Source organism: Phacochoerus africanus, chromosome 8 (genome assembly GCF_016906955.1).
Source record: "Phacochoerus africanus isolate WHEZ1 chromosome 8, ROS_Pafr_v1, whole genome shotgun sequence".
Classification (NCBI taxonomy): Eukaryota; Metazoa; Chordata; class Mammalia; order Artiodactyla; family Suidae; genus Phacochoerus; species Phacochoerus africanus.
The window spans coordinates 6,449,943-6,474,133 of record NC_062551.1 but is presented as its reverse complement, the minus strand read 5'-3'; the positions used below and the strand labels follow the sequence as shown (position 1 = coordinate 6,474,133).

Here is a 24,191-nt window from a genome sequence, read left to right as displayed (position 1 = left end):
GGAGATGTAAGAGTTGGGCTGTGCGAAGACCTGTTCTGCCAGCTTTTCCAGAGCCCAGAGGGCCTCCCTCCCCGGATCCACTTTGAGCTCCTTGCACGGGGTGTTGCGGGTCAGCAGCTGCAGCGGCTCGTGATTCAGTCCGTGTAGAGGCAGCCGGCCCGGGCCAGCCTCCTGCTCACAACACCCATCTTCGGGTCATTTACTTTAAAAAAACCTTTCTATGGTAGACCCTCTCAAACATAGGCAAAAGCACACAGGCTGACACCACCCCGTGCTCGTCACTCAGATCACAAAATTATGAGCATTTGGCCACTTTGATTTCACCCATCTTCCATCTCCACACTCACCTCTTCCTGTCTTCCTCCTTCATTTCTTTGCTGGAAAAGTCTAAAGTAAGCACTGGGACAGTAACTACCTGTCTATCAGTAATTACCTTAACTGTCACTGGTCTAAATGCTCCAATCAAAAGACGTGGAGTGGCAGGTCGGATAACACAAACTCCAGACAGTGTAGCATTTCATTTCTAAATACTTCTTTAGGCGTTCCCGTTGCGGCTCCGTGGGTTAATGACCCGATGTCCCCGTGAGGATGCGGGTTCGATCCCTGGCCTCGCTCAGTGGGTTAAGGATGAGTTGCCGAGAGCTGTGGTGTAGGTGGTGGCTCGTACCCTGTGTGGTTGTGGCTGTGGTGTAGGCCTGTGGCTGCAGCTCTGATGCCACCCCTAGCCTGGGAACTTCCATATGCTGCAGATGCGGACCTAAAAAGAAAAAAAAAAAAAACAAACTTCATTATGTCTCTCTTAGGAAATGGATTTATTCTTTTTTTTTTTTAACAAAACCACCACGATACTCCTGTGGCACCTTTCACATTCATCACTCATTTTTCAGTGGCAGACAGTACACGTCTCATTGCAAGGAAAACACACTAGCATGAGGTCGTGAGGGCCAGGGACATTGAGGTGTCGTGCTTTCCCCACAGGGGGTGAGTGGGAGTGGCCACGAGAAGGCCGCCTTGCCTGCCCTGAGACTAGGACCGAGGGCAGGTGAAACGAGGGGAGAGAGAGGACTCGGCATGGGTACAAGGACGTGGTGGGTGCTGCGCTGCCAGAGGGTGCAGCAGAACGCCGTGCTCCTCCTCAGGCTGAGTTACTCGGGTGTGTCCAGCGCCAGTACAAGTAGCCTCGTGTCCTGCCATCTCCACCTGGTGCTGGGGCCTCTTCTTCCAGGGAGAGTCACAGGCTTTTCCCACACTGGCCCCTTCGCTGAGCTGCGTGCCAGGAGCAACATACAGGGAGGTAGGGTCCCACATCCAGGAGCTGGGAGGCAGGTGACCCGTGAGCCCCTGTGTGAGGGATGGTAGCCAAACAGCTTATTGGGGACCGGCCCCTGCGCCATCAGTCCTGTGGACCCTTCATGTCCCAGCTCCCAGCGCTCTGTGTGACCCTGGCACGGAGCAGAGCCAGTCACCTAGGAAATTGGTGGGAGGGGATGGATGCTCATATGTGGAACAACCACTGCAGCATGGGGTGTGCACGTTAGTTCAGGGTTTTTAGAAAATACTTGGGCAGGTTAGTTAGGGTTTTTAGAAAAAAACACAGCACTGGGAGGAAAGGTATAGGTACTTTGATTAAATAATGGCCCTCCTAGGCACTTACCTTGTAGAAATAATGCACAATTTTTAATAGAAGTGAGACCTTGGAACTCATCTGAATTTCCATGAGGGAGCTGGATAAGTGGACCGCAGCCCAGGCCTGGGAGGGATGGGTGACTCTGGCTGACCCGGAACCGATGTGCTTGGGTTGGTGTGGGTCTCATCGTTGGGTCAACTTAGTTAATGACTTGAAACCTCAGTTTTCTTATTTACAGAACTGGAGAATGAGGTTGTATGTACTTTATGGGGTTGAGTGAGTTTAAAATGAGTCACTGTGTGATGAGGTTGAGCCCAGAGCCCTGCCCGGAGCCACTGCCCTGGTTATTCCTCTCGTCACTGCTCTTAGCATTTGTGTCGTTACAATCGCCCACCACAAGACCCCACACCAAGTAGATACATTTTCTAACCTCTGTCCAGAGTATTTGTATTTTAAACTCCTTTAGGCAGAGGGTTTTTCATTCACAGCCAGTCTAATTCTGGGTGGTATCAGCTAAGTATCCATGTTTTTTATGTGAAAACTCCTAAGGAGAAGGAAGCAGGAAGCTTCTGGCCTTTGGGGGCGCATCGAGGCTTCCCAAGGCATTTGCATTAGGTATCTTGCACTTTGAGTTTTGTGTTCTATTATTCAAAGATTATGACACCCTGGTATTCAAATGAACTGGCTGGTCCCCAGGCTCTTGGCTCTTGGGTGTCTCTCATCCACGTAGATTTGCAAGAATCAACAGCAAGGCTTATTGTTGATTTGCACCCACCTCATTTGTATCTGCCTTTAGGCTTTTCCTTCTTTCAGACATCCTGGTCTGACCCTTCCCATGCAACCCACACACATCTGGTAGCACATCAGCTGTTTTTTTTTTTTCTTCTTCTTGCAGCTGCACCTGTAGCATATGGAAGTTCCTGGGGTAGGGGCTGCATCAGAGCTGCAGCTGAGGACTACTCCACAAGCATGGCAACACTGGATCTGAGCCACATCTGTGACCTACCCTGAAGCCTACCAGCATATCCTTAAACTGGCAATGCCAGATCCTTAACCCACTGAGTGAGGCCAGGGATCGAACCCATATCCTCACAGGGATGTTGGGTCATTAACCCGCTGAACCACAATGAGAAACTCCTGCTTTTGTTATTCTTAGAGATTTTAGAATACATGCAACTAAGAAACCATGCATCAAAGTTGAAGCTTTGGGTCATGGTTCATTCTTTTGTCTAAGGACATTTGGGGTTTTAGGGTTTGGAGAGGAAAACAGTAAAGTGATTTTGTATAATACATTCCTTCTCTAAAAGGCTTTCAAATTTCTTAGACTGTGCAGAAGCTGTTCTTTTTTTTTTTTTTTTTAATATTGTTGACACATTTACTAATGATGGATCCAGAGCTCAGTCCTCATGTAGAGGCCTGCTGTTAGGAAGTCATTTGTCATAAGCTGTTTTTGAACTGGTCATGTATTTTTCAGATATTATGGGTATCTGAGCAGCATTACTGGGCTGATCTTTGAAAGAGGATGTATTCTATGTCAGTTTTTCAAAGTTTAGTTGTTTGGGGAGTTCCCCTGTGGAGCAGCAGGTTAAGGATCTGGCATGGTCACACAGCCGCTCGGGTCGCTGCTGTGGCTCGAGTTTGATCCCTGGCCCGGGCACTTCCACATGCCGTGGGTGTGGCAGAAAGCACGCACATCCGCACACACCCCCCCACACCAAAAAAGCTGAGTTACTTGGAATCCCCACTCTCCCACTTACCAGCTCTGTGCAGGCGGGATCGTCACGTGATGTTCTGAAGTGCTGTTTCCTTGTTTCTAAAATGACAATGACACTGTGACCTGCAGAGTTGTCTGACTAAAGGACGTGTCGTAGGAGGATGAAAGTCACTCCCACGAGGTGCCGTGACGTGAGCCCCCTCTGTGTCCCAGGTGCTGTGTTAAGCCCAGCCTCACTTCGTGCAGTGGCTCAGCCTCTGTGGGTAGCTGTCAGTATCCCTGCGTGATGGCTGAGGAGGCACAGAGAGGGTCTGTAGCTTGCCTGGCACAAGCCAGGCGAGCAACCCCAGGGATCTGATGTAACTGCTCCCTGCCTCTTCCTGCTAACATACATAAAGAACTAGCCTAGGGAGTTCCCGTCGTGGCTCAGCGGTTAACGAATCCGACTAGGAACCATGAGGTTTCGGGGTCCATCCCTGGCCTTGCTCAGTGGGTTAAAGATCTGGCATTGCTGTAAGCTGCAGTGTAGGTCGCAGACACGGCTCGGATCCCACGTTGCTGTGGCTCTGGTGTAGGTCATGGCTACAGCTCCGATTCAACCCCTGGCCTGGGAACCTCCATATGCTGCAGGAACAGCCCAAGAAATGGCAAAAAGACACACACACAAAAAAAAAGAAAAAAAAAAAAAAGAAAGAAAAAAGAACTAGCCTAGAGTAAAGGTCAGCAAACTATGCCCAATGGCCAGAGCTGGCCCCCAGCTTGTTTTTATAAATAAAGTTTTATCGACACATGCTGCCACCGCCATTTGTGTGCCTGTTGTCTGTGGCTCCATCTGCACTACAGTAGCAGAATTGAGTGGTTGTGGCCAAAAGCCTAAAACATTTAGCCTCTGGTCCTTTAGGGACAATGTCTGTCATTCCCAGGGTGAGGCCCTAATTGCGTGTCCATCCAGAATACATCTGTGCTTTGGTCTTTTTATTTTTAGCTTTTTATGGCTGTACCCGCAGCATATGGAGGTTCCCAGGCTAGGGGTCCAATTGGAGCTACAGCTGGTAGCCTACACCACAGCCACAGCAATGCAGGATCCAAGCCGTGTCTGTGACCTACACCACAGCTCACAGCAACACCAGATCCTTAACCCACTGAGCAAGGCCAGGGATCGAACCTGCAACCTTATGGTTCCTAGTCAGATTGGTTTCTGCTGCGCCATGACTGGAACTCCCATGCTTTGGTCTTTGAGTGAAACCAAATCCTGAGAAATGAAGATGGTCGCAAAAATCCTCTTTCTGATGATTTGTGTTCTCTTTGTCATTCTAAGGAACTTTGGGCTCAGGATCTGAACAAAGTCCGTGAGCGGATGACCAAGTTTATCGACGACACCATGAGGGAAACTGCCGAGCCCTTCTTGTTTGTGGATGAGGTGAGTGCATGACTGTTTGATTCGCGTCTCTGTCCTCCAGAGTGTATTTTCTGGGTTTCTTCCCTTGGAGGGTGTTGCTGTTAGATGCTCTCAGACTGGCTCTCTTAGTTGCGAGCTGATTTTCTTCTGGGTTCTGAACGATCACAGCTTTTGATTCTTCTTGTCTTCCTCTGTTTGACCACATAGCCCAGGTGGGGTCTTTGCGTTTCCACTAGAGGTTCGTGTGCGGCCAGGGAGCCTCTAACCATTACAAGCACGGCGGCAGAATGCCGAGGTTAACAGGGTGCCTACAAGGTGTGCAGATGGGAGCGTGTGGCCCTGCAGGAGGCAGCAGGGACCCGGGCTCCTGTCTCATGTAAGGTGGGTCCCAGGAAGCAGAACGTTACCTCAGTGTCCTCAGCCTTCTGGTTTGTTTTTTTTTTTTAGGGCCGCACCCACGGCATATGGAGGTTCCCAGACTAGGGGCCTAATCGGAACTGCAGCTGCCGGCCACAGCCACAGTCATGCAGGATCTGAGCTGCATCTGTGACCTATACCACAGCCCATGGCAACGCCAGATACTTAACCCACTGAGCGAGGCCAGGGATTGAACCCTAAACCTCATGGTTCATAGTTGGATTGTCTTCCGCTGGGCCATGACAAGAACTCCTGATTTTTTTTTTTTACATTTAATTTTTATTTTATAATGGAGTATAGCTGATTTTCAATGTTGTATTAGTTACAGGTGTACAGCCAGGTGATTCAATTGTACACATACGTATATCTATTCTTTTTTACATTATTTCCCGATATGTGTTATTACAGAATCTTTTTTTTTCTTTTTTCTTTTTAGGGCTGCACCTGCAGCATATGGAAGTTCCCAGGCTAGGGGGCAAATTGGGGAGCAACAGCTGCCGGCCTATGCCACAGCTGCAGCAACATGGGATATGAGCTGCGTCTGTGATCTACACCACAGCTCACGGCCACTGAGCAAGGCCAGGGATTGAATCTGCATCCTCAAGGATACTAGCTGGGTTTGTTAACTGCTGAGCGATGACGCGGACTCCAGGTTATTACAGAATCTTGAGTAGCGTTCCTCGTGCTCTACAGTAGGTCCTCTTTGATTATCTATTTTATATCTAGGAGTGTGTATGTATTAATCCCAAACTCCTAATTTATCTCTCCCCCGTGTCTCCCCTTTGATAACCCTAAGTTTGTCTTCAAAATCTGTGAACCTGTTTCTGTTTTGTAGATAAATTCATTTGTATTGCCTTTTTTTTTTTAGATTCCACATACGAGTGATATCATACGATATTTGCTTTTCTTTGTCTGACTTACTTAGTATGATTACCTGTGGGTCCATCCATGTTGCTGCAAATGGCACTGGTTCTTTTTGTGTGTGTGTGTCTTTTTAGGGCTGCACTGCACCTGCGGCATATGGAAATTGCCAGGTTAGGGGCCAAATCAGAGGTACAGCCACTGGCCTACATCACAGGCCACAGCAAGGCGGGATCCAAGCTGCGTCTGTGACCTGCACCACAGCTCATGGCAAATGCCACATCCTTAACCCACTGAGCGAGGCCAGGGATCAAACTCCCATCCTCATGGATGCTAGTTGGGTTCATTAACTACTGAGCCTCGACGGGAACTCCACTGGTTCATTCTTTTTGATGGGTGAATAGTATTCCATTGTAGATACGTATTCTGATTTTTTCTTAAAGGAGTCAGGAATTGGACTGTGCCATTTCCTGCCTTTAGGTGTAATAAGATGGTAACGTTCTGTTTCTCACCTTGGGTGGTGGCTTCACCCATGTCCATGGTATTATTATACCTTACAACTTAACACGTGGGCAGCGTATACTCTTACAGCCTCAAATATCTGCACGCACCTAGAAGGAAGACGTGGTGTTGGTACAGCCTATCGCAGTCTGAGTTTTCTGCATGGAGAACTGGGGTACCTAAGGTCTGGAGACGGGCTCTTGAATGTTCACCTGTCCGAGCTCCGGTCTCCCCAAGCTGGCACAGACCGGAAAGAACCAGCGCCACCGTCCTAATGATCCCGTCTTTGTGTTGCTGACTCTCCTAGTTCCTCACGTACCTGTTTTCCCGGGAGAACAGCATTTGGGACGAGAAGTATGACGTGGTGGACATGCAGGACATGAACAACCCCTTGTCTCATTACTGGATCTACTCGTCCCACAACACGTGAGTCTCCCGCCCGCGGGCCCGCGGTGGGTTGGGTGGATGGAGGGCGATACAGAGGGCGCTCCAGTGTGCTGCTCTGGCAAAGTGTGTGGGCAGCGGGCAGAGGGCAGGCCCTCGCTGCTCAGACTAGAATATCTGGAAGCTTCTGCAGGGGTCGGGAGAAGCATCTCGCTTTCGTAGCTGGTGTTTGCAAGAGTGATCCTTTTTTCTGTGGCCTTAAATTGCAGGCTGACCAAAGCTGGTTTGCACGGTTGGGGCATCTCATTCATAGTAGTCACAGCAAGGCAGTGGAATGGGTCATGGAACTGACATTTACTCTTCACCCTGTGCCAAGCCATGTGTCTGCTGGGTGCTGGGGGTACAGCAGTGACAAGGGCAGGAGCAGCCCTGTCCTCATGTGCTTGGAGGGAAAAGGCCTCCTTTGGGTCTTAACAATCAATAGGAGTTGGTGAGAGAAGGACAGGTGGGAGGGAAAGGAGGGGGTTTTAGACAGAGGAACAGCAGGTGCAAATGTCTGGGGGCAGGAGGAACCGAGAGAGGTCTAGTAGGCCTAGACTGTAGAATCTGGAGGGTGAGTGTCAGGAGAGGCAGCCATGAAGGTCAGCTTGAGTCACAGTGAGGGCAGCGGCTATGGGAGCCGCTGACGGCTTTTAGGCCGGAGAGCAGCATGCTTAAATTGAATATCTTTGAAAGATTGCCCTGAGTGCAAAAACAAGCAGACCCCATGGGAGAGATGCATGTTACACTCAAGTTCAGATATTCAGTCTCCTTTGCATGGTGAGAAGGTGGAAGCCTTGGGTTCTGGGCACCAGGAAAGCTGGAGCTTGGTACTTGCCCAGGTGTCATTCCAGGCAGGAGTTGGCAAGAAGGCTTTATTAAGTCCATCTCCAGGCCTCGTGGAAGGTACTGTCCTTCAGGGGCAAATTGTCTCCTTGGGCCTCTCCTCCCCGCTGTGCCCGCTGGTTTGCGTGTTTGTGTCTTAGGACGGGGAATTCTACCAAACCCAGAAGACGGCTGAGTAACACAGCCTTTTAAGGGGGAACGTGGTGAAGAGGAGAGTGATACAGATAGATATTTTTATGTTAGTTTTGGTGGACACAGTTCATGGAGAAGTAGGTTCCACCTGTTCTTTGGGGCCCTGATCTCAAAATGTGGCCTGGGCTCTGCCCTCTTGAGACTGAGGGCCTAGGGGGCAGCTTTGGGGGTCATTCATTTATCATCGCCCATCAGTCCTGCTCCTGACACGCTTTGAGTTCTCCTCGAAAGAACACCTGTCCTCGACCCCACGCTTGGATCCCCGGGATGGTTCTCCGTTGGCTCCTGTGATCACGGCCTGAGTCTGAGGTGCATGACTGGCATGGCCACTTAATGGCATGTGTCCGGCCCAGAAGCAGGGTCTTTCTGGGTTTTTGTTGTTTTTTTTTTGCCTTTTTTTGGCTGCCTCATGGCATACGGCGGTCAGATCCAAGCCACAGCTGTGACTTAGGCTGGATCCTTTAACCCACTGCGCGGGGCTGGGGATGGAACCTGTGTCCTAGCATTGCAGGACGTGACAGATCCTTGGTGCCACAACAGGAACTTCCTTCCTTCCTTTCTCTCTTCCTCTCTCTCTCTTCCTTTCCTCGCCTTTCCTTTCTTTTCTTCCTTTTGTCTTGTCTTTTTAGGGCCGCACCTGCGGCATGTGGAGGTTCCCAGGCTAAGGGTCCAATCAGACCTGTAGCCGCCGGCCTACACCACAGCCACAGCCATGCGGGATCTAAGTCATGTCTGCGACCTACACCCCAGCTCACAGCAATGCTGGATCCTTAACCCCTTGAGTGAGCCCAGGGATCAAACCCGCATCCTCATGGATGCTAGTCAGATTCGTTAACCACTGAGCCACGGCAGGAACTCCTTTTTTCTTTCTTTTTCTTCTCTCTTTCTTGCTCTTTTCTTTTTTTTTCCCTCTCTCTCTCTCTCTCTTTTTTTTTTTTTTGGGTGGAGGGGGTCTTTCTAGACAGGAAGAGCCCAGGACATGGGGGACTTGGGCTGAGAAGCTCCCCAAGGCTGTCCTGAGGGGCGGGTCTGCCCTCACCCCGCCGCCTGCCTCCCGTCCTGCAGGTACCTCACGGGTGACCAGCTGCGGAGCGAGTCGTCCACAGAGGCGTACATCCGCTGTCTGCGGATGGGCTGCCGCTGCATCGAGCGTGAGTACCGCCTTCCTGGTGGCGCCGCACTGACAGCGAGTTGAGACTCGCCGCGTTGGTTGGGGTGGAGGCCTGAGTTCTGGGGAAGGGCGGGACAGAGCGAGGGGGCAGCCGGTGGCATCTGGGGTGAGCCGTGTGGCCACCAGCAGCTGGGGAGCTTTTTCCTAAAGAAAATGTCCCAGGACAAGGAGTGATGCCGAGCCTGGCACAGAAGCTTGGGCAGTGGGTTTGTCATCTAGAAAGTGTCCAGATACAGTGGAGGGACTGGGAGGCCAGTAGCAGAGACGGCCGTCCTGCTCCCTGTCCTCCCTCGGCTTCTTCCGGGGCTGTTTTTAGAGGCGGGCAGACGCCCTGCTTACTTCAGCAGCAGCCCAGCTACGGAGGCCACTCTGTCCCCAGTCGCTCACAGCCACCCCGACACAGGTGATGCCAGGCCCCTGAACGTGGCCAGGAGCCAGCTTCTTCTCAGCTCCTCACCTCTCACGCCCAGCCTGACTCACTGCCAGAGGCTCACGGGGGTGTTGGGCCGAGAAAAGGCACAAACCACTGATTTAGGCTCCACTGTCAGCAGAAGCATTCCTCACGGTATCAAGCTTGAATGGCAATGATTCCTACAGAGTGCTGGCTCATTTAGGCCTTTTTCTCATTTAGGAAAAAGAGAATGTGAAGAAATTGTTTGAAACTGTCAGCTCCTGTTACCTCGGGGGCTTAAAAATAGAAGGGATGTTCCCCTTCTTCTTAACCTAGTTCTGTCTGAATAGTTTACCACGAATCTTTAAAAATAAATTTTCATTGATCTGTATTCTTGGCACTAGCAGAAAAAGCAGGCAGGGTTTAGACACACGTCAAGTCCGAAGATAAAATGCATTATAGATCTCTTTTTCAAAAAAGAAATGTTTAAAGGCGTTTCGGTTGGACCAATGCATTGGGTTACAAAGGGACCTTTAATTAAATAGCCCAAATCTTCCTGTAACCGCATAGGCAATGTGAGTCCACAGGTAACGTGTGTCCTCGTGTTGGTGGCCCCTGGGGGTGATACTGGGTCTGGCCCCCGTGTCCTGGTGACGGAGCCAGTGGGGGGGGTGGGGTCGGGGCTGGCGGCGCGGCCGGCACCCGGGCAGCGTCCGCCAGCCGTGGACCCGAGAGGCGAGCCGGGCAGGTGCTGAGGCCGCCCTCCTCCCGCAGTGGACTGCTGGGACGGGCCCGACGGGAAGCCCATCATCTACCACGGCTGGACGCGGACCACCAAGATCAAGTTTGACGATGTGGTGCAGGCCATCAAAGACCATGCCTTCGTCACCTCCAGGTCTGTTGGCTGATGTCCCGGAGGCTCGTCTTTAGGAGGGTGGCAGCTCTGGTTGGGTAGACAGAACACACTCCCCTTCTGCGCACACAGGCACACACCCTCCACGCGCAGAGACACCCACACGCAGGGCCCACCCATAGACCCACACTCACACACGCTGCACAGAGACACACACACACACACACACACACACACGTCCCCCCCACAGAGACACAAACAGACACTCCCCCCTCCACAGACACCCTCCACCACAGACACACACACACAGACGCCCACCGCCCCCGCCACCACTACAGACACACAGACATACCCTCTTCACACACAGAGATTCACCCCACATAGACACACACACATACACCCCCTGTGGAGACAGAGACACACATGCTCCCCAAACACCACCCCCACCACCACAGACATACCCTCCACACACTGAGACACCTCCATACACACACATGCCTCATAGACACATGCCCAGACACAGACACACACTCAGATACACCCCCTGTCCCCCCCCCCACACACACTCCCCCTGCCCCCCGACAGAGGCTGTCTCCACACAGAGATACACCCCACATGGACACACACGCAGATACGCTCGTGCCACACACAGACACGCACAGGCGCCGCCCCCCCCCCGCGCCTTCTCAGCCAGAGTCACTGCCAGCAAGTCCTCCGCTGCCTGCCGGCGCCCCCTTCAGGCCCGGAGCGCAGGGCGGCCCCGGTTCTGGAGGCCGGGGAGGGGGCGCCAGGCCGCGTCCCCGGCTGAGCCGCTGCCCCGCCGCCGCCCGCAGCTTCCCCGTGATCCTGTCCATCGAGGAGCACTGCTGCGTGGAGCAGCAGCGCCACATGGCCAGGGTGTTCAAGGAGGTGTTTGGGGACCTGCTGCTGACGAAGCCCACGGAGGCCAGTGCCGACCAGCTGCCCTCGCCCAGCCAGCTGCGGGAGAAGATCATCATCAAGGTAGCGGCGCCCGGGCCGCCCTGTTCCCCTCGTCTCGCCTCCGGTGCCTCGGGGCGGGGGGGGGTTCCTGGTAAAAGCCGCTTTGTTAGTGCGCGGCCAGCGTCCCCTGAGAGGCTGTGTGCACGGTGCTTGGAACTGCCCTGTCCCATGGCAGGTGCCTCTTTGCTCACTGTCGTGCATCTGGGGGACACCTTCGCCCCGTCCCGCTCTGCCTCAGGCCCTCTCGAGGTGCTGGGGCTGTTCCAAAGACCCAGCTTCTGTTCTTGCCCTCGGGAGCTCCCCGTCTAGTATGGGAGGTGGACTGGAGGTGGACAGCAGCCCCACAGGGCTGTGTGTACGGGGTGCTGGGGGTGGCACACAGGGTGCCATGGGGAATACTGACAGCCGACCATGCCGGTCATGGAGAGGGGTGGCATTTACTGGGGTCAAGAGAACAAATGGCTTAAAGCGTGTGAGGCCAAGCCTCACGTGGCAGAGAATGTGCTAGGAGCTTGAGCTCTGGTTCACAAGGTTGCCAGGGCCCTAGGGTCCTCTCACCTTGTTCCACAGTCTCCTGGGGAAGGGCTTTCAGATGGGGTTCTGTAGACCCCCTGAGAATCCACAGATGGAATTGGGGGGGGCAGGTGAAGTTAGGGCAAAAACGTTGCCTCTTTATTTTTATTAACACGTAAGTCAAACTTAACATTTCCTTCCATCGTGAACACTGGCAGCAAGCCACTGGGAGCTTTGTCACCCACAGAAATCATGGATACTTTCATATCACTTTTACAGTTGCTGTAAATATCTCAGAGTAACGTGTGCTTGTCACTACTTTGAAATTACGGTGGTTCTTAGATCTCCACTAGATCTTACATAAGGTGTTAATAAAGAAGCATATCTGTTAGTATATTCAGGTATTTTCTTTTTTGTTTTCATTTTTTAAAGTTTATTGAAGTGTAGTTGATTTCCAGTGTTGTGTGTTGCGGGTATTTTTGGTTTACTATCTTAATAATTTCAAGGTCACTGGTTTTTCTGAGTTCCGTTATTCTGAGAAGCGGGTCCATGGTCTTCCCCAGACTTCACTGGGGGGTCCATGGCACAGAACTGCTAACCGCTCTGCCCCAGGGTCCCGTCCTGTCTGCTTCGATGTGAGGGCACAGGCGCATTGAATTACAAAGTCTCTAGCTGGGCAGCCACTGGTGAAGGAGCAGCATGGATCTCGTTGACACCTGGCAGGTTCATAGGAAGGATGGACAGGGACTGACTAGGAGAAGGCCCTTCAGGTTTGGGCGTGTAGCATCCACAAAGGTGAACATGTGGCACGTTCCCTGGATGGTCACTGGGCCATGAAGCTGCACTGGGGACATTGCCTGCCTGCCAGGAAGTAACGGTCTTGTGGGGAGACGGACTCCTAGGCAGAGAAGCACTGACCAGTGAGGGGACTTGGCCTCAGAGGGGAGGATGCTGGTGTCCTCAGGGGTCAAAGCACCAAGCTTATTTGGAGGAATTGGCTAATGTCCTAGCGGATTTCACTGAGATGCCCAGGGAAGCTTCTAGGGTGAGGAGGGCAGGACGAGAGGTGAAGGGGCCTCAGCCAGGATGGGTCCACGGCTTCTCAGGTTTGGTCGGCGAGTCTTCAGGGACCTCCTTGCATCTCTCTGTCCCCAGCTCACCCGTGGCTTCTATAGGTTTCTGTTAGGACAGCTCTGCATGTCCTCAGGGCTTTTCCAGCTTTTGTTTTAGGGTTCAAGGCATTGACATCCCCTTTCAGAGTACACACTGCCCCACCCAGTGTGGTACTTTGTGGCTCACCCTCTTCAGTGTCAGGGAAGGAGGTCGAGGCAGCATTTGTGATACAGGGTGTGCCGCACACGGGGCTAAGCCTGGTCACAGGTGTTGTTCAGTCTGATGGCAGCCCTGCAGGACAGTAACCCCAGCCCCTAGCCTAGGGGACCGATGGGGACACTGATGTCTAGAGCTTGACTCAGTGGAGGTGACACAGTTAGTTCCTGGCAAAGGTGTAATTCAAGGCTGTTCAAAATGGAACGTTCACGTGGTGTTGCACCATCTCTAGGCGTCCTGCACACCCACTGCCTCCCGGGCCCCAGCAGGGGCTGTGCTGCCCTCATCTTAGAGGGGAAGTTACTGAGGCTGAGACACATGGTCTCACAGCCAAGGACACATACGAGGAAGGCGATCAGCCTTGACTTCAAGCCCAGGTCTGACTCCCAGTCCTGACCTCTCTCCACCAGGTCACCCCAACTGGGCCTGATCAGCGCCTGTTTTTTGTGGGCTGTCAGTACTCGCCCAGGTGGACGTCACCAGTAGTCGTCGTCTCGGTTGTGCAGATGAGACATTCGAGGCTCAGAGAAGTGTAGCTACCTACCCAGGGTCACACAGCTACCTACCTTTGCACACGGGCCTTCTTAATCTACATCCCCAGTGTGCCTGTGCCCCCTGGACTTGGCGTCTGCGTGCTGGAGAGAGCTGGGCATCCTCGATTGACCAGATGTTTAGCAAGCACTCACTCACTGCCGAGCTAGCACAGGAGGTAGACCTTGCCCCCGTGGGGCTTCGGTTCTAGCAGGGGAGGCAGAGGACAGGTAGGTACACAGATGCACGTAGGCTAAAGAGCATGAATGTTAACTCCCAGGGCTGGAGAGTGACAGGGACGGGGAGGGGAGTGGAGGGACGCTTCCCTGAGGAGGAGACATGAAGCCCAGAGCTGAATGTGGTGAGCCAGGCGGAGGGACCAGACGGTGCAAAGGCCCTGAGGCGCCCCAATGCAGATGGACGCTTGGCAGATGTGGATGAGAGTTTGTCGCTGAACGATCCCGAGCTGGACCGCAGGGAGCCAGGCCTGTGTGTTTTCCCCTCAGCATAAGAAGCTGGGCCCCCGAGGCGACGTGGATGTCAACATGGAGGACAAGAAAGATGAGCACAAGCAGCAGGGCGAGCTGTACATGTGGGATTCCATCGACCAGGTGCGTCTTCTCACACCCCTTCTCAGACCTCACTGCATCCAGCTTTGCTGGAAAGCTCCGGGTGTTTTCCTGTCTTAATCCCCGTTCTGCGCCATGTGACCTTGTCACTTTAATGAAATTTTATTTTTCTTTTGCATTATTATATTATTATTATTGTTATTATTATTTAGGGTCTTTTTAGGGCTGCACCAGTGGCATATGGAAGTTCCCAGGCTAGGGGCTGAATCGGAGCTACAGCTGCTGGCCTACCCCACAGCAGTGTGGGATCTGAGCTGCATCTTCAACCTACACCACGGCTCATGGCAACACCGGATCCTTAACCCACTGAGCGAGGCCAGGGATGGAACCAGAATCCTCATGATTGAGCCACGACACTGAGCCACGACAGGAACTCCTCCTTTTGCATTATTAATGTTTCATTTTGAAATAACTTTCTGTTCAATGTAACATACTGCATGTTCTCACACATACAAGTCCAGAAAGCTCGCATGCGTCCTTTACCCGGCTTCCCCGAATACTAACATCCTCTGTCGTGGGAGAATAATCCTCGTGACCAGAAAAGGAACATTGGGTACAATACTACAGACTAATTTATGAGCCTTATTCCAGTTTCACCAGTTCATCACGCATGTCCATTTTCTGGTCCAGAATCCAATCTAGCGTGCAATGATGCAGTTAGTTGTCTTAAATCCTTAGTGTCCTCTGATCTGGGTCACTTCCACTGGAAACATTCTTCTTGGACGAGAATGAGGGATTTTGAATGCTCACACCACTTCTCATATCCCTTAACCTAACGTGCAATCCTTCTGAATATATTTTTATGTATTCATTTCTTACTTGAAGTGTAGTTGATTTACAATATTGTGTTCGTCTCTGGTGTACAGCAAAGTGATTCAGTTTGATATACATACATTTCAGATTATTTTCCACTATAGGTTATTACAAGAAATTGAATGTAGTTCCCAGTGGTCTACAGTAAATCCTGTTGCAAATTAAGTCATATTTAAATGTTGAAGAAAAGGTCCCTAGACAAACTGGCTGAGAAATCCCGAAAGTCTTAAAAAGTGGATAAAATAGAAAAAAAGTCACGAGGACACAAAAAGCAATCCAGTCATTCATAAAAGTCTTCTGATTAAATGAATATGATATTAAGGTACATTTATCCTTAGATAAACTGTATAAGAAGTCCTGAAAATGCCAAAAGATCCCCAGAATAAATAAATGTTTTAGAAGAAACATGTTTTAGAAGAAACATGTGAAACTACCAGGGAAAGGCAAGTCCCCAGTGAATTCCAGGGTGATGCCAGGCAGGGGCCCTGGGCCTCAGAGACTCTTGGGGAAGACCTAATGCTGGTATTGCTTTGTAGAAATGGACCCGGCACTACTGCGCCATTGCTGATGCCAAACTGTCCTTCAGCGATGACATTGAACAGACTGTGGAGGAGGAACCGCCCGTGGTAGGGGGAGACCTCCTGTGTTGCTCTTCTCATCCTGTGGGGGGCAGGCCTGGACGTACTCAGTTCAAGGAGCTGCTGCTTAGCGGATGGTCTAGGGCCGGCCTGGCTCTTCTCTGATTGGCCGGCCGGCGCACGAGCTTAACCAATGAGGTTCAAGAGTCTTTCCTACTCTGAGAAAGGCCTGATTGGCCTGTGATCCCTGGGGATGATGCGGAAATTTGGATGCTCTGTCCAGCCCCACCCACTGGCCAGGATCGTGGCTTTCCTGCCCTCTCCCCGCTGGTCTGCTGGCCCTCCTTGGCACTATGTCTTCAGTGCAGCCTGCATGGCATTATGGCTCTCAGACTTCTTGAACAGTAGGACTGAAGGCTTACTGGGGACCGACCCCCATCTCCCATGACTCAGGACTCCAGGCCACCAAGTAGGGGCTCTCAGGAGTGAGTGGCAGGGGAGGGAGGTCCTCTGAGGGTGAAGGCAAGCTGAAGCTAGCCCCCATCTGTCATCCCCAGCATCAGCATGTGCACAGGGACCGGATGGGTGGTGCTGGGGATCTGGTCCAGGTTTTCAGAAACTTCTCCTTTCTTGGTGGCCCAGAACACGCCCCCCACGGAGCTGCATTTTGGGGAGAAGTGGTTCCACAAGAAGGTGGAGAAGAGGACAAGTGCCGAGAAGCTGCTGCAGGAGTACTGTGCCGAGACAGGGGGCAAGGATGGGACCTTCTTGGTGCGGGAGAGCGAGACCTACCCCAACGACTACACCCTGTCCTTCTGGTAATGCCCGGCTGCGTGGAGCAGGCCCGCCTTTCCCGCGCAGCTGGCCAGATCGGGCACAGCCTGTGTCCTCTGCAGCCCGGATGCAGGAAGGGCCGGCCGGCCGGCCTGGGCTGGGCCCTGATGTGGTCCTTCTCCCCGCAGGCGGTCAGGCCGAGTGCAGCACTGCCGCATCCGCTCCACCATGGAGGGCGGGGTCATGAAGTACTACCTGACTGACAACCTCATGTTCACCAGCATCTACGCCCTCATCCAGCACTACCGCGAGACGCACCTGCGCTGTGCCGAGTTCGAGCTCCGGCTGACCGACCCCGTGCCCAACCCCAACCCACACGAGTCGAAGCCGTACGTGTGCTGTGCGCGCTGCTCGGGGGAGGCAGCTGCAGTGACAAAATGCCAACCTTGGGGGCGTGCTGGGGCCTCGATTTCTCCGAGTCTCCTTACCTGGCCCCGCCGGGGTCTCTTAAAGTCCCCAGGTCGGCCAGTGTCCATACCTATGCCTGGTTCCTGTGCAGTGTTCGGTTCCTCTCCTGCCTCCTCTCCCTCCCTTTCTTCTGCTTTATCCTAAGGTCTTGGGCTTCAATTTTTAGAGACTAATTTTGGCCCAATGTTTCTGCTTCCAGAGCTCATTACTGTTGGTCTAAAAGCAAAAAAAAAAAAAAAAAAAAAAAAAAAAAAAATTGTAAGAGAATGTCCATTAGGCCTTGTAAAGGATTAGCTACCAGAATGCACCTTTCTCTGGAAGACATACAACTTTATTTTTACTTTTCTTGTCTCTTTTCAAACGGATTGCCTTAATATGTGATATTTCCTGTCTTTAAAAATAACCAAGAGCCCCTGTAAAGCCCTGTTCCCTGGGTTCTCTGCCTCCAATTTTCTGAGACACTGATGTGGCCGTGCCACCCTCTGGTGCTTGGGTCAGTGGGGACGGCTAAAGATGTAAGGTGATTTACTGTTTCATGCTCCAAGCAGACCCACTTCAGGAATGCTTGGCCCAAGCTGTATCTGGGTCATTTTTTTAAAAACTGCCATCTTGAGGGGTGTTTTCACCCAGGGAGGCCCACCATGTAGTTTGCATGGTGGGTTCCGGGGCTGTGTTTCGGGCATCCTGAGAACCCACTGTTGGCTCCCCTGCCGCCAGCCTCAACGGTCTCTCCCTCGGCCCTCTTCCCTGCCCTGTGCTGCAGGTGGTACTATGACGGGCTGAGCCGCGGAGAAGCGGAGGACATGCTGATGAGGGTTCCCCGGGATGGGGCCTTCCTCATCCGGAGGCGGGAAGGTACCGACTCCTACGCCATCACCTTCAGGTAGGCACCCCAGCTGGCGCCCTCCGCGCTGTCCAGGGATGACTCAGGGCAGGCAGGTGTGGAGAACAATGGGGGAACCACAGGTGGGGGGCGGAGCTGGGCTGTCCCTCTGCCCATTGTGCCAGCGACAACGATGACCATAACAATAGTAGCAACAGCAAACTAACAGGTGCTTTCCGTGTGCTGAGCCCTGGTGTATCCTCGAGACTAACATGTTTTGTGTTAATTCATGCATCTTCCGGCAACTCTCTGGGGTCAGCATGGCCAGGATGCCCCTTTTTTGCAGTAGGAAACTGAGACACAGGCTGAAACATGTAGCCAGTAAGTGGTGGAGCTGGGATTCGAACCCAGGCAGTGCTGGCAGCCCTGATGGGTGATGTTACAGGTCTCGTTTCCTCCCTTCCGCAGTTGACGCCCCACTGCCGGTGGGAAGGCATAGGGAGCAGCCATCTCCGGGGCTGTGATTCTCTGCATTTATTCTATCCCAAGACACCTGATTCTTCCAGTTTCTACCAGTGACAATGTTGGGGGCATCTTGACCCAGTTCATCATACTGCCCTCCACTTCCCCACTGTGGTTTCCCTGCACATTCTTTTTCTTTTTCTTTCCTTTTTTTTTTTTTTATTTTTTTTTATTTTAGGGCCGCACCTGTGACATATGGAAGTTCCCAGGCTAGGGGTTGAATTGGAGTTGCAGCTGCTGGCCTACACCACAGCCACAGCAATGCAGGATCTGAGCCACATCTGAGACCTACACCACAGCTCATGGCAATGCTGGATCCTTAACCCACTGAATGAGGCCAGGGATTGAACCCACATCCTCAGGGATCCTCGTCGGTCTGTAACCTGCTGAACCACAGCAGGAACTCCCTCCCTGCACTTTCTTGATGGTGATAGTAGAATGCCAGCTACCCTATGTTGAGTTCCCAACTAATATTTCAGACACTGGGCTGCCTTCAAGGCCTCACCTGACCGAGTCCTTCACTGTAGCACCTGAGGGTAGAGCTCATTATTGCAAGTTCTCGTTATTGCAAGTGAGGAAATGGAGGCAGAGAGGTTAAGTGACCTCTCTAGAGCCACACAGCCTCATCCTGGGCTGAGTCAGAGTTTCAGACTCAGGCCTGTCACCTCTAAAGCCTTGGCTCTTGACTGTGAAGTCTAAGCAGAAGGTTTGTGGGCCTTTGGGTATGTTGCTCAGCTTGCGTGGTGATGTTAAAAACTGAGAACTTATGCTTGGAAACTCAGATCGCTTCTTATGAAAAAACGAGAGGATGTGGGAGTTCCCTGGTGGCTCAGAGGGTTAAGGATCGGGCATTGTCACTGCTGCGGCTCTGGTTATTGCACAGTAGGGGTTCTGGTGTGCCCAGGCTGCTCCTGTTCTTCCTTTGCTGGTGGCCGTGCCCCCTTGACCAGTGTGCCGGGCTGCCCCGCTGGGCATTTGGATTTGCCCCTCTTTCACCTGTTAGCCCTGAGCTGCCTTCTTGGGCGGGGTTTTCAGGGAGTGGTCGCTGCTGTTTACTGAGGACCTACTGTGCGCCAGTTCTCTCCAGCATGGCTGTTTTGTGCTGCCATTGAGGGGGCCCTGGGCTTCTTGGCATTGGTATCTTTGGTGTCTTTGCTCTTTCCCCCAAAGTTCTTAATGAGAACTGGGTGGGAGTTGGGCATGTTTAATTCAACCTCTGTTGGGGCTCACATCATGCTGTAGCCTGTCCTCAGGATGCTGTGGGTACAAGTGACAGAAACCAAATTCGGTGGCTGAAATAAACAAGGTAGGGACGTACAGGCCATAGGCTGAGATGCTCAGGAAGTGAAACTGGCCTCCGACACACCTGGATCTAGCCTCACCTGCCATGCTCAGGAGACAAGCTCTGAGTGTCTTGGTGTCACACTCTGCTGCCTTTGTTCTCAGGTGGCTGTACCTTGGGGTGCCAGGACAGTGTCCGGCAGAGAGGCCAAGCCCAATGGGGTACTCCCACTGTCCCTGCTCGAGCTGGGTAACTTGTTCTGATGGGGCACCTTCAAGCTGGCAGTGAGGTTGGGGTCACTTCACTGGAAGTACATAGATGCCAGGGGGCTCGGCGTTCAGCTTATATACACGCACCATGCTCTGTTTGCCCGTGTGTCCTCCCCATGAGACAGGAGGCACCCTGAGAGCTAGAGGTCTTCTTTTTCAGGAATCAGTAAATGTTGGATAAGCACCTACTCTGTGTCAGGCCTAGAAATACAGGCGCGATAGAAACAGCCCAGCCCTTGCTCTCCTGAAGCCAGTGGCCTGGTGCGGATGCGAGCAATCATAACATCACGTGACGCACACGCATCTCCCCTCCTTCCCCCACCCCCCGCCCATATGTGTACAGTTGCCAGGAAACTGATGCTCAGGGAGGTGACCTGAACCCCTGGCACAGCCCTCCTGTACCAGGCGCTGTTCTAGGCTCCGGGAACTTGGGGATAGGTTTCCCCGGGAGGGACGTGTCTGCTTTCAGATCCACGCAAAGAGGTGAGGTTGTTCGGAGTGACAAGGGCCTTCTTGGAGACGCTGAGACGCCCAGTGTTAGCATCCACTGTCTCACGGCAGCACGTCCCAGGAGGCTGGAAAGTACAACGCACGCGTCCAGCCCTGTTCCCGTCTCCCCTTGAGACGGTGCTCTCTCCCAAGGAAGTCTTGGCTTGGCTCTTGATATTTTCCAACCCATCCATTTATTTCCTTCCTTGTGCGTGCTGGGCACACTGCAGAGGGCTTGCCCTGCTTCCCTAAGGCACAGCGGTCCTGACACCTGGAGGCAGGCGCTGTGGGTCCCCACCTCTGTGGATGACGAAACGGAGGCTCAGGGAGGTTGGGTACCTGGCAGAGGAGCCAGAACCTGACCTTAACCTTAAAGCTGTGAACCTCAGCGCCCCAGAGTCTCCCTGCCCTGGGGAGCTTTTTCTAATGTTTTAAAATTAACTTTATTCCATACGTGTATTCTCCTTACAAAAAAAGACATTGCAGTGAAGGCTAAAGCCCCCTTTGGTCTTCCCATCTTAGTCCTTCTTTTGGCAGAAAGCATAGCATTCTAACTGGTGTCTCCATCAAGACTTAAATTTTTGTACACCTGTGGAATATATATATATATATATAGTGCCATTTTGTAGTGGCATTCTTTTTTTTTTTGTCTTTTTGCCTTTTCTTGGGCCGCTCCCAGGTCCGCCAGATTCCCTGTCTTGTACTCAGCCGCTCCACATGGTTGCTCTTGTTTGTTTGTTTGTTTGTTTTGTCTTTTGTTGTTGTTGTTGTTGTTGCTATTTCTTGGGCCGCTCCCGCGGCATATGGAGGTTCCCAGGCTAGGGGTCAAATCGGAGCTGTAGCCACCAGCCTACGCCAGAACCACAGCAATGCAGGATCTGAGCCGCGTCTGCGACCTACACCACAGGTCATGGCAACACCGGATCCTTAACCCACTGAGCAAGGGCAGGGATTGAACCTGCAACCTCATGGTTCCTAGTCAGATTCATTAACCACTGCGCCACGATGGGAACTCTTGTTAGTGGCATCCTGTTCCATTTTTTAAAAAGTAGCAAATGGGATCATTCTGGAGTTTCATCCTGCAGCTTGTTTTATTCACTCAGCAGTATTTCTTTTCCTTTTTAAAAAAATAAACATTTAATAAAATATTGCTGCACATAAGCTACTGAAGCAGGAGTCTTCTAGCATTTTTTACAGGACTTTTTCTTACAGGATGTATTTTTAAAAACAGTAAGAAGGAGTTCCCGTGGTGGCTCAGTGGAAACGAGTCCAACTAGGAACCATGAGGTTGTGGGTTCAATCCCTGGCCTCGCTCAGTGGGTTACAGATTGGTCGTTGCCGTGAGCTGTGGTGTAGATCTCAGACGCGGCTCGGATCTGGCATTGCTGTGGCCGTGGTGTAGACCAGCAGCTGCGCTCCGATTTGACCCTTAGCCTGGGAACCTCCATATACCGCGGTGTGGCCCTAAAAGGAGAGACCCCCCCCCCAAAAAAAGGGGTATCTTTAAGGTACAACATTTTTGTAAGATGAGTGGTTTGCCCATAATCACTGCTGTTGCAGTTTTCGTTTTAAAGACACTCTTGGCTGTGAAGTTAGGGTCAAAGTTACTTCCCCCAGGATTTCTGTTCTTACTGGTAAAAGCTGATAAGACTGAGGATTCTATTCTGTTTTGGATTTTTTCTGCCTCTTGTCTCAAATAGGCGAGGAAATAAAATACTTACCCTTTTAGAAAAAAAAAAAATCCACTGTTGCACCAGTTAGACCGTTGAAGACAAGATGTAAGGATTTGGGCATCAGGTCCCAGAATTCTAGAATAGAGGTGGGTAAACATTTTCTGTAAGGATCAGAAGATAAATAGTTTAGGGTCTGGCAGGCCAAATGGTCTCTAGCTGCTCAGCTCTGCCCCAGCGTGAAAGCCTCCACGGGCAGTACGTGAACAGGTGCACATGGCTGTGTTTCAAGAAAACGTCGTTTATATACACAGGAGGGGCGCCGGCTTGAGTCTGTGGTCCACAGTGTGCTGACCCTCATCTGGACACGAGATGCTCCTGCAGTTTGAGGGGGGGGGTGGAGAAGGGCAAGAGGAGGACCTCGCCGTCGAGTCACTCTGCAGTATTTTTTCTGTTTTGCGAAGATCCACGTCATTGAATGCCAGTGTGTGTGTGTGTGTGCTGCTCACATTTATCTGGTCCCCTCGGAGGGTTGACCAGGTTGTCTCTCACTGATGGGACTTACCTGGGCACCACCTGGCTGCCTGGACATCAGCCCCCTGTGGTCTCCCCCCCAGGGCCAGGGGCAAGGTGAAGCACTGCCGAATCAACCGGGATGGCCGGCACTTCGTGCTGGGCACCTCCGCCTACTTTGAGAGCCTCGTGGAGCTGGTCAGCTACTACGAGAAGCACGCGCTCTACCGGAAGATGAGACTGCGCTACCCCGTGACCCCCGAGCTCCTGGAGCGCTACAATATGGTGCGTGGTTGACTCGCCCAAGATAGGGTGAAATGTCTTGTCCGAGGTTACCACTCAGCCGTTTGTCTGGCAGACCTTGATGGAGCACGTCACGCGTGTCCCACGGGGCTCTAGGCCCCAAATTGCACACGGTCGACAAAGACCTTGCAAGGGGAGTGTAGGGGAGACAGACAGTAAATGAAATAAAGTTTTAAAAAAGTATACAGCGCATCCGTTAGATGGTGGGTGATAAGTGCTATGGAGAAAAACAGACTGAGCTGATGTTTAAGAGGGATGGGGACAGGACTGCCCTCATGGGGGCTCTGGAAGATCTCAATGACAAGGAGATGGTGGGCAGCCACTGGAGGAGGCAGAGGCGAGAGCCCGCCCTCAGGAGGAGGAAGCAGGAGGAGCCAGTGCAAAGGTCCTGAGGCGAGCGCATGCCTGGAGGGAGGCCCAGAGAAGAGGCTGGGGTGGCTGGAACTGAGTGAGCCAGTGTGTGGTACAACTAGATAAGGATGGAACGGGGCGGTGCTGGGAGAAGCACTACGAGAAGCACGCGCCCGTCAGACGTGGGCATTTCTTCTGAGCCGAGAAGAGCCCTGACCTGATGACGGTGTCTCAGTTCCTGCCCGACGGGTTCACTGACTGACTTAGAAGAGACGTATTCCCAGCCGTGTGCCGGGAGCTGTTCTAGATACTGCAAGGACGTGGGAACACACACTGGGAAAGGGAGGTTCTAGGAAAGGGAGCCGGGGACACTCGATGGCACCATCACATCAGTAAGATGCCTTTGGACAGGGCGAGTTAAGTGAAGAAAGAAGACAGGGTGGTGACCTAAGGGCGGGCGGCCCCTCAGGCTGGGGCCAGACGGGTCGGGGCAGGCCTCCTGCAGAGGGTGAGCTCGGGAGCGCAGGGAGCTGTGCAGGAAGCCCATTCCGGGTGCGGGAGCAGGTGCGCCCAAGCCCGGAGGTGGCTCTGGGAGTGGAGCCCCTGCGGCTGGCGGGGCTGACGCCAGGGAAGGAGGCAGACGAAGGGCACGATGGATCTTCTCTGTGTGCGCTTCTCTGTGGAAAGAAACCCTGGTTTGTGGCATTTGCCAGTTTCCGTGGTCTAAGTGCTTCCATGGTGGCCAGTTTCAAGCTGCCGACGTTGAATGTGGGTCAGGAAGAGCAGTAAGCTCGCTCCTGCACCCCTGTGGACTTCAGGGTATTATGTTTTTACCAAGGGGCACAGCGCCGGGCACCTGGTAGGCGAGATGGGGGGCCTCTCTGCTTTGGGGCTAACATTTCCAAGGGCGGGGAAACTCCTTAATAGCTTCCTCCTGTCTCCACCTGCGAGGGGAGTC

The 24,191-nt window shown here is 52.5% G+C and overlaps 1 protein-coding gene across 2 annotated transcripts in view; it reads left to right on the top strand.

The window, feature by feature from the left end:
- Positions 1 to 24,191, top strand: part of PLCG2 (phospholipase C gamma 2) — a 166,615-nt gene that overhangs the window by 92,118 nt on the left and 50,306 nt on the right. For both annotated transcript variants that reach the window (XM_047792326.1, XM_047792327.1), the window contains exons 10-20: positions 4,660 to 4,761; positions 6,827 to 6,945; positions 9,046 to 9,131; positions 10,317 to 10,437; positions 11,229 to 11,397; positions 14,256 to 14,360; positions 15,728 to 15,817; positions 16,412 to 16,587; positions 16,732 to 16,932; positions 17,775 to 17,894; positions 22,684 to 22,864. In XM_047792326.1, coding sequence (XP_047648282.1) covers positions 4,660 to 4,761; positions 6,827 to 6,945; positions 9,046 to 9,131; positions 10,317 to 10,437; positions 11,229 to 11,397; positions 14,256 to 14,360; positions 15,728 to 15,817; positions 16,412 to 16,587; positions 16,732 to 16,932; positions 17,775 to 17,894; positions 22,684 to 22,864 — 1,470 coding nt within the window. The remainder of the gene's footprint in view (positions 1 to 4,659; positions 4,762 to 6,826; positions 6,946 to 9,045; positions 9,132 to 10,316; positions 10,438 to 11,228; positions 11,398 to 14,255; positions 14,361 to 15,727; positions 15,818 to 16,411; positions 16,588 to 16,731; positions 16,933 to 17,774; positions 17,895 to 22,683; positions 22,865 to 24,191) is intronic.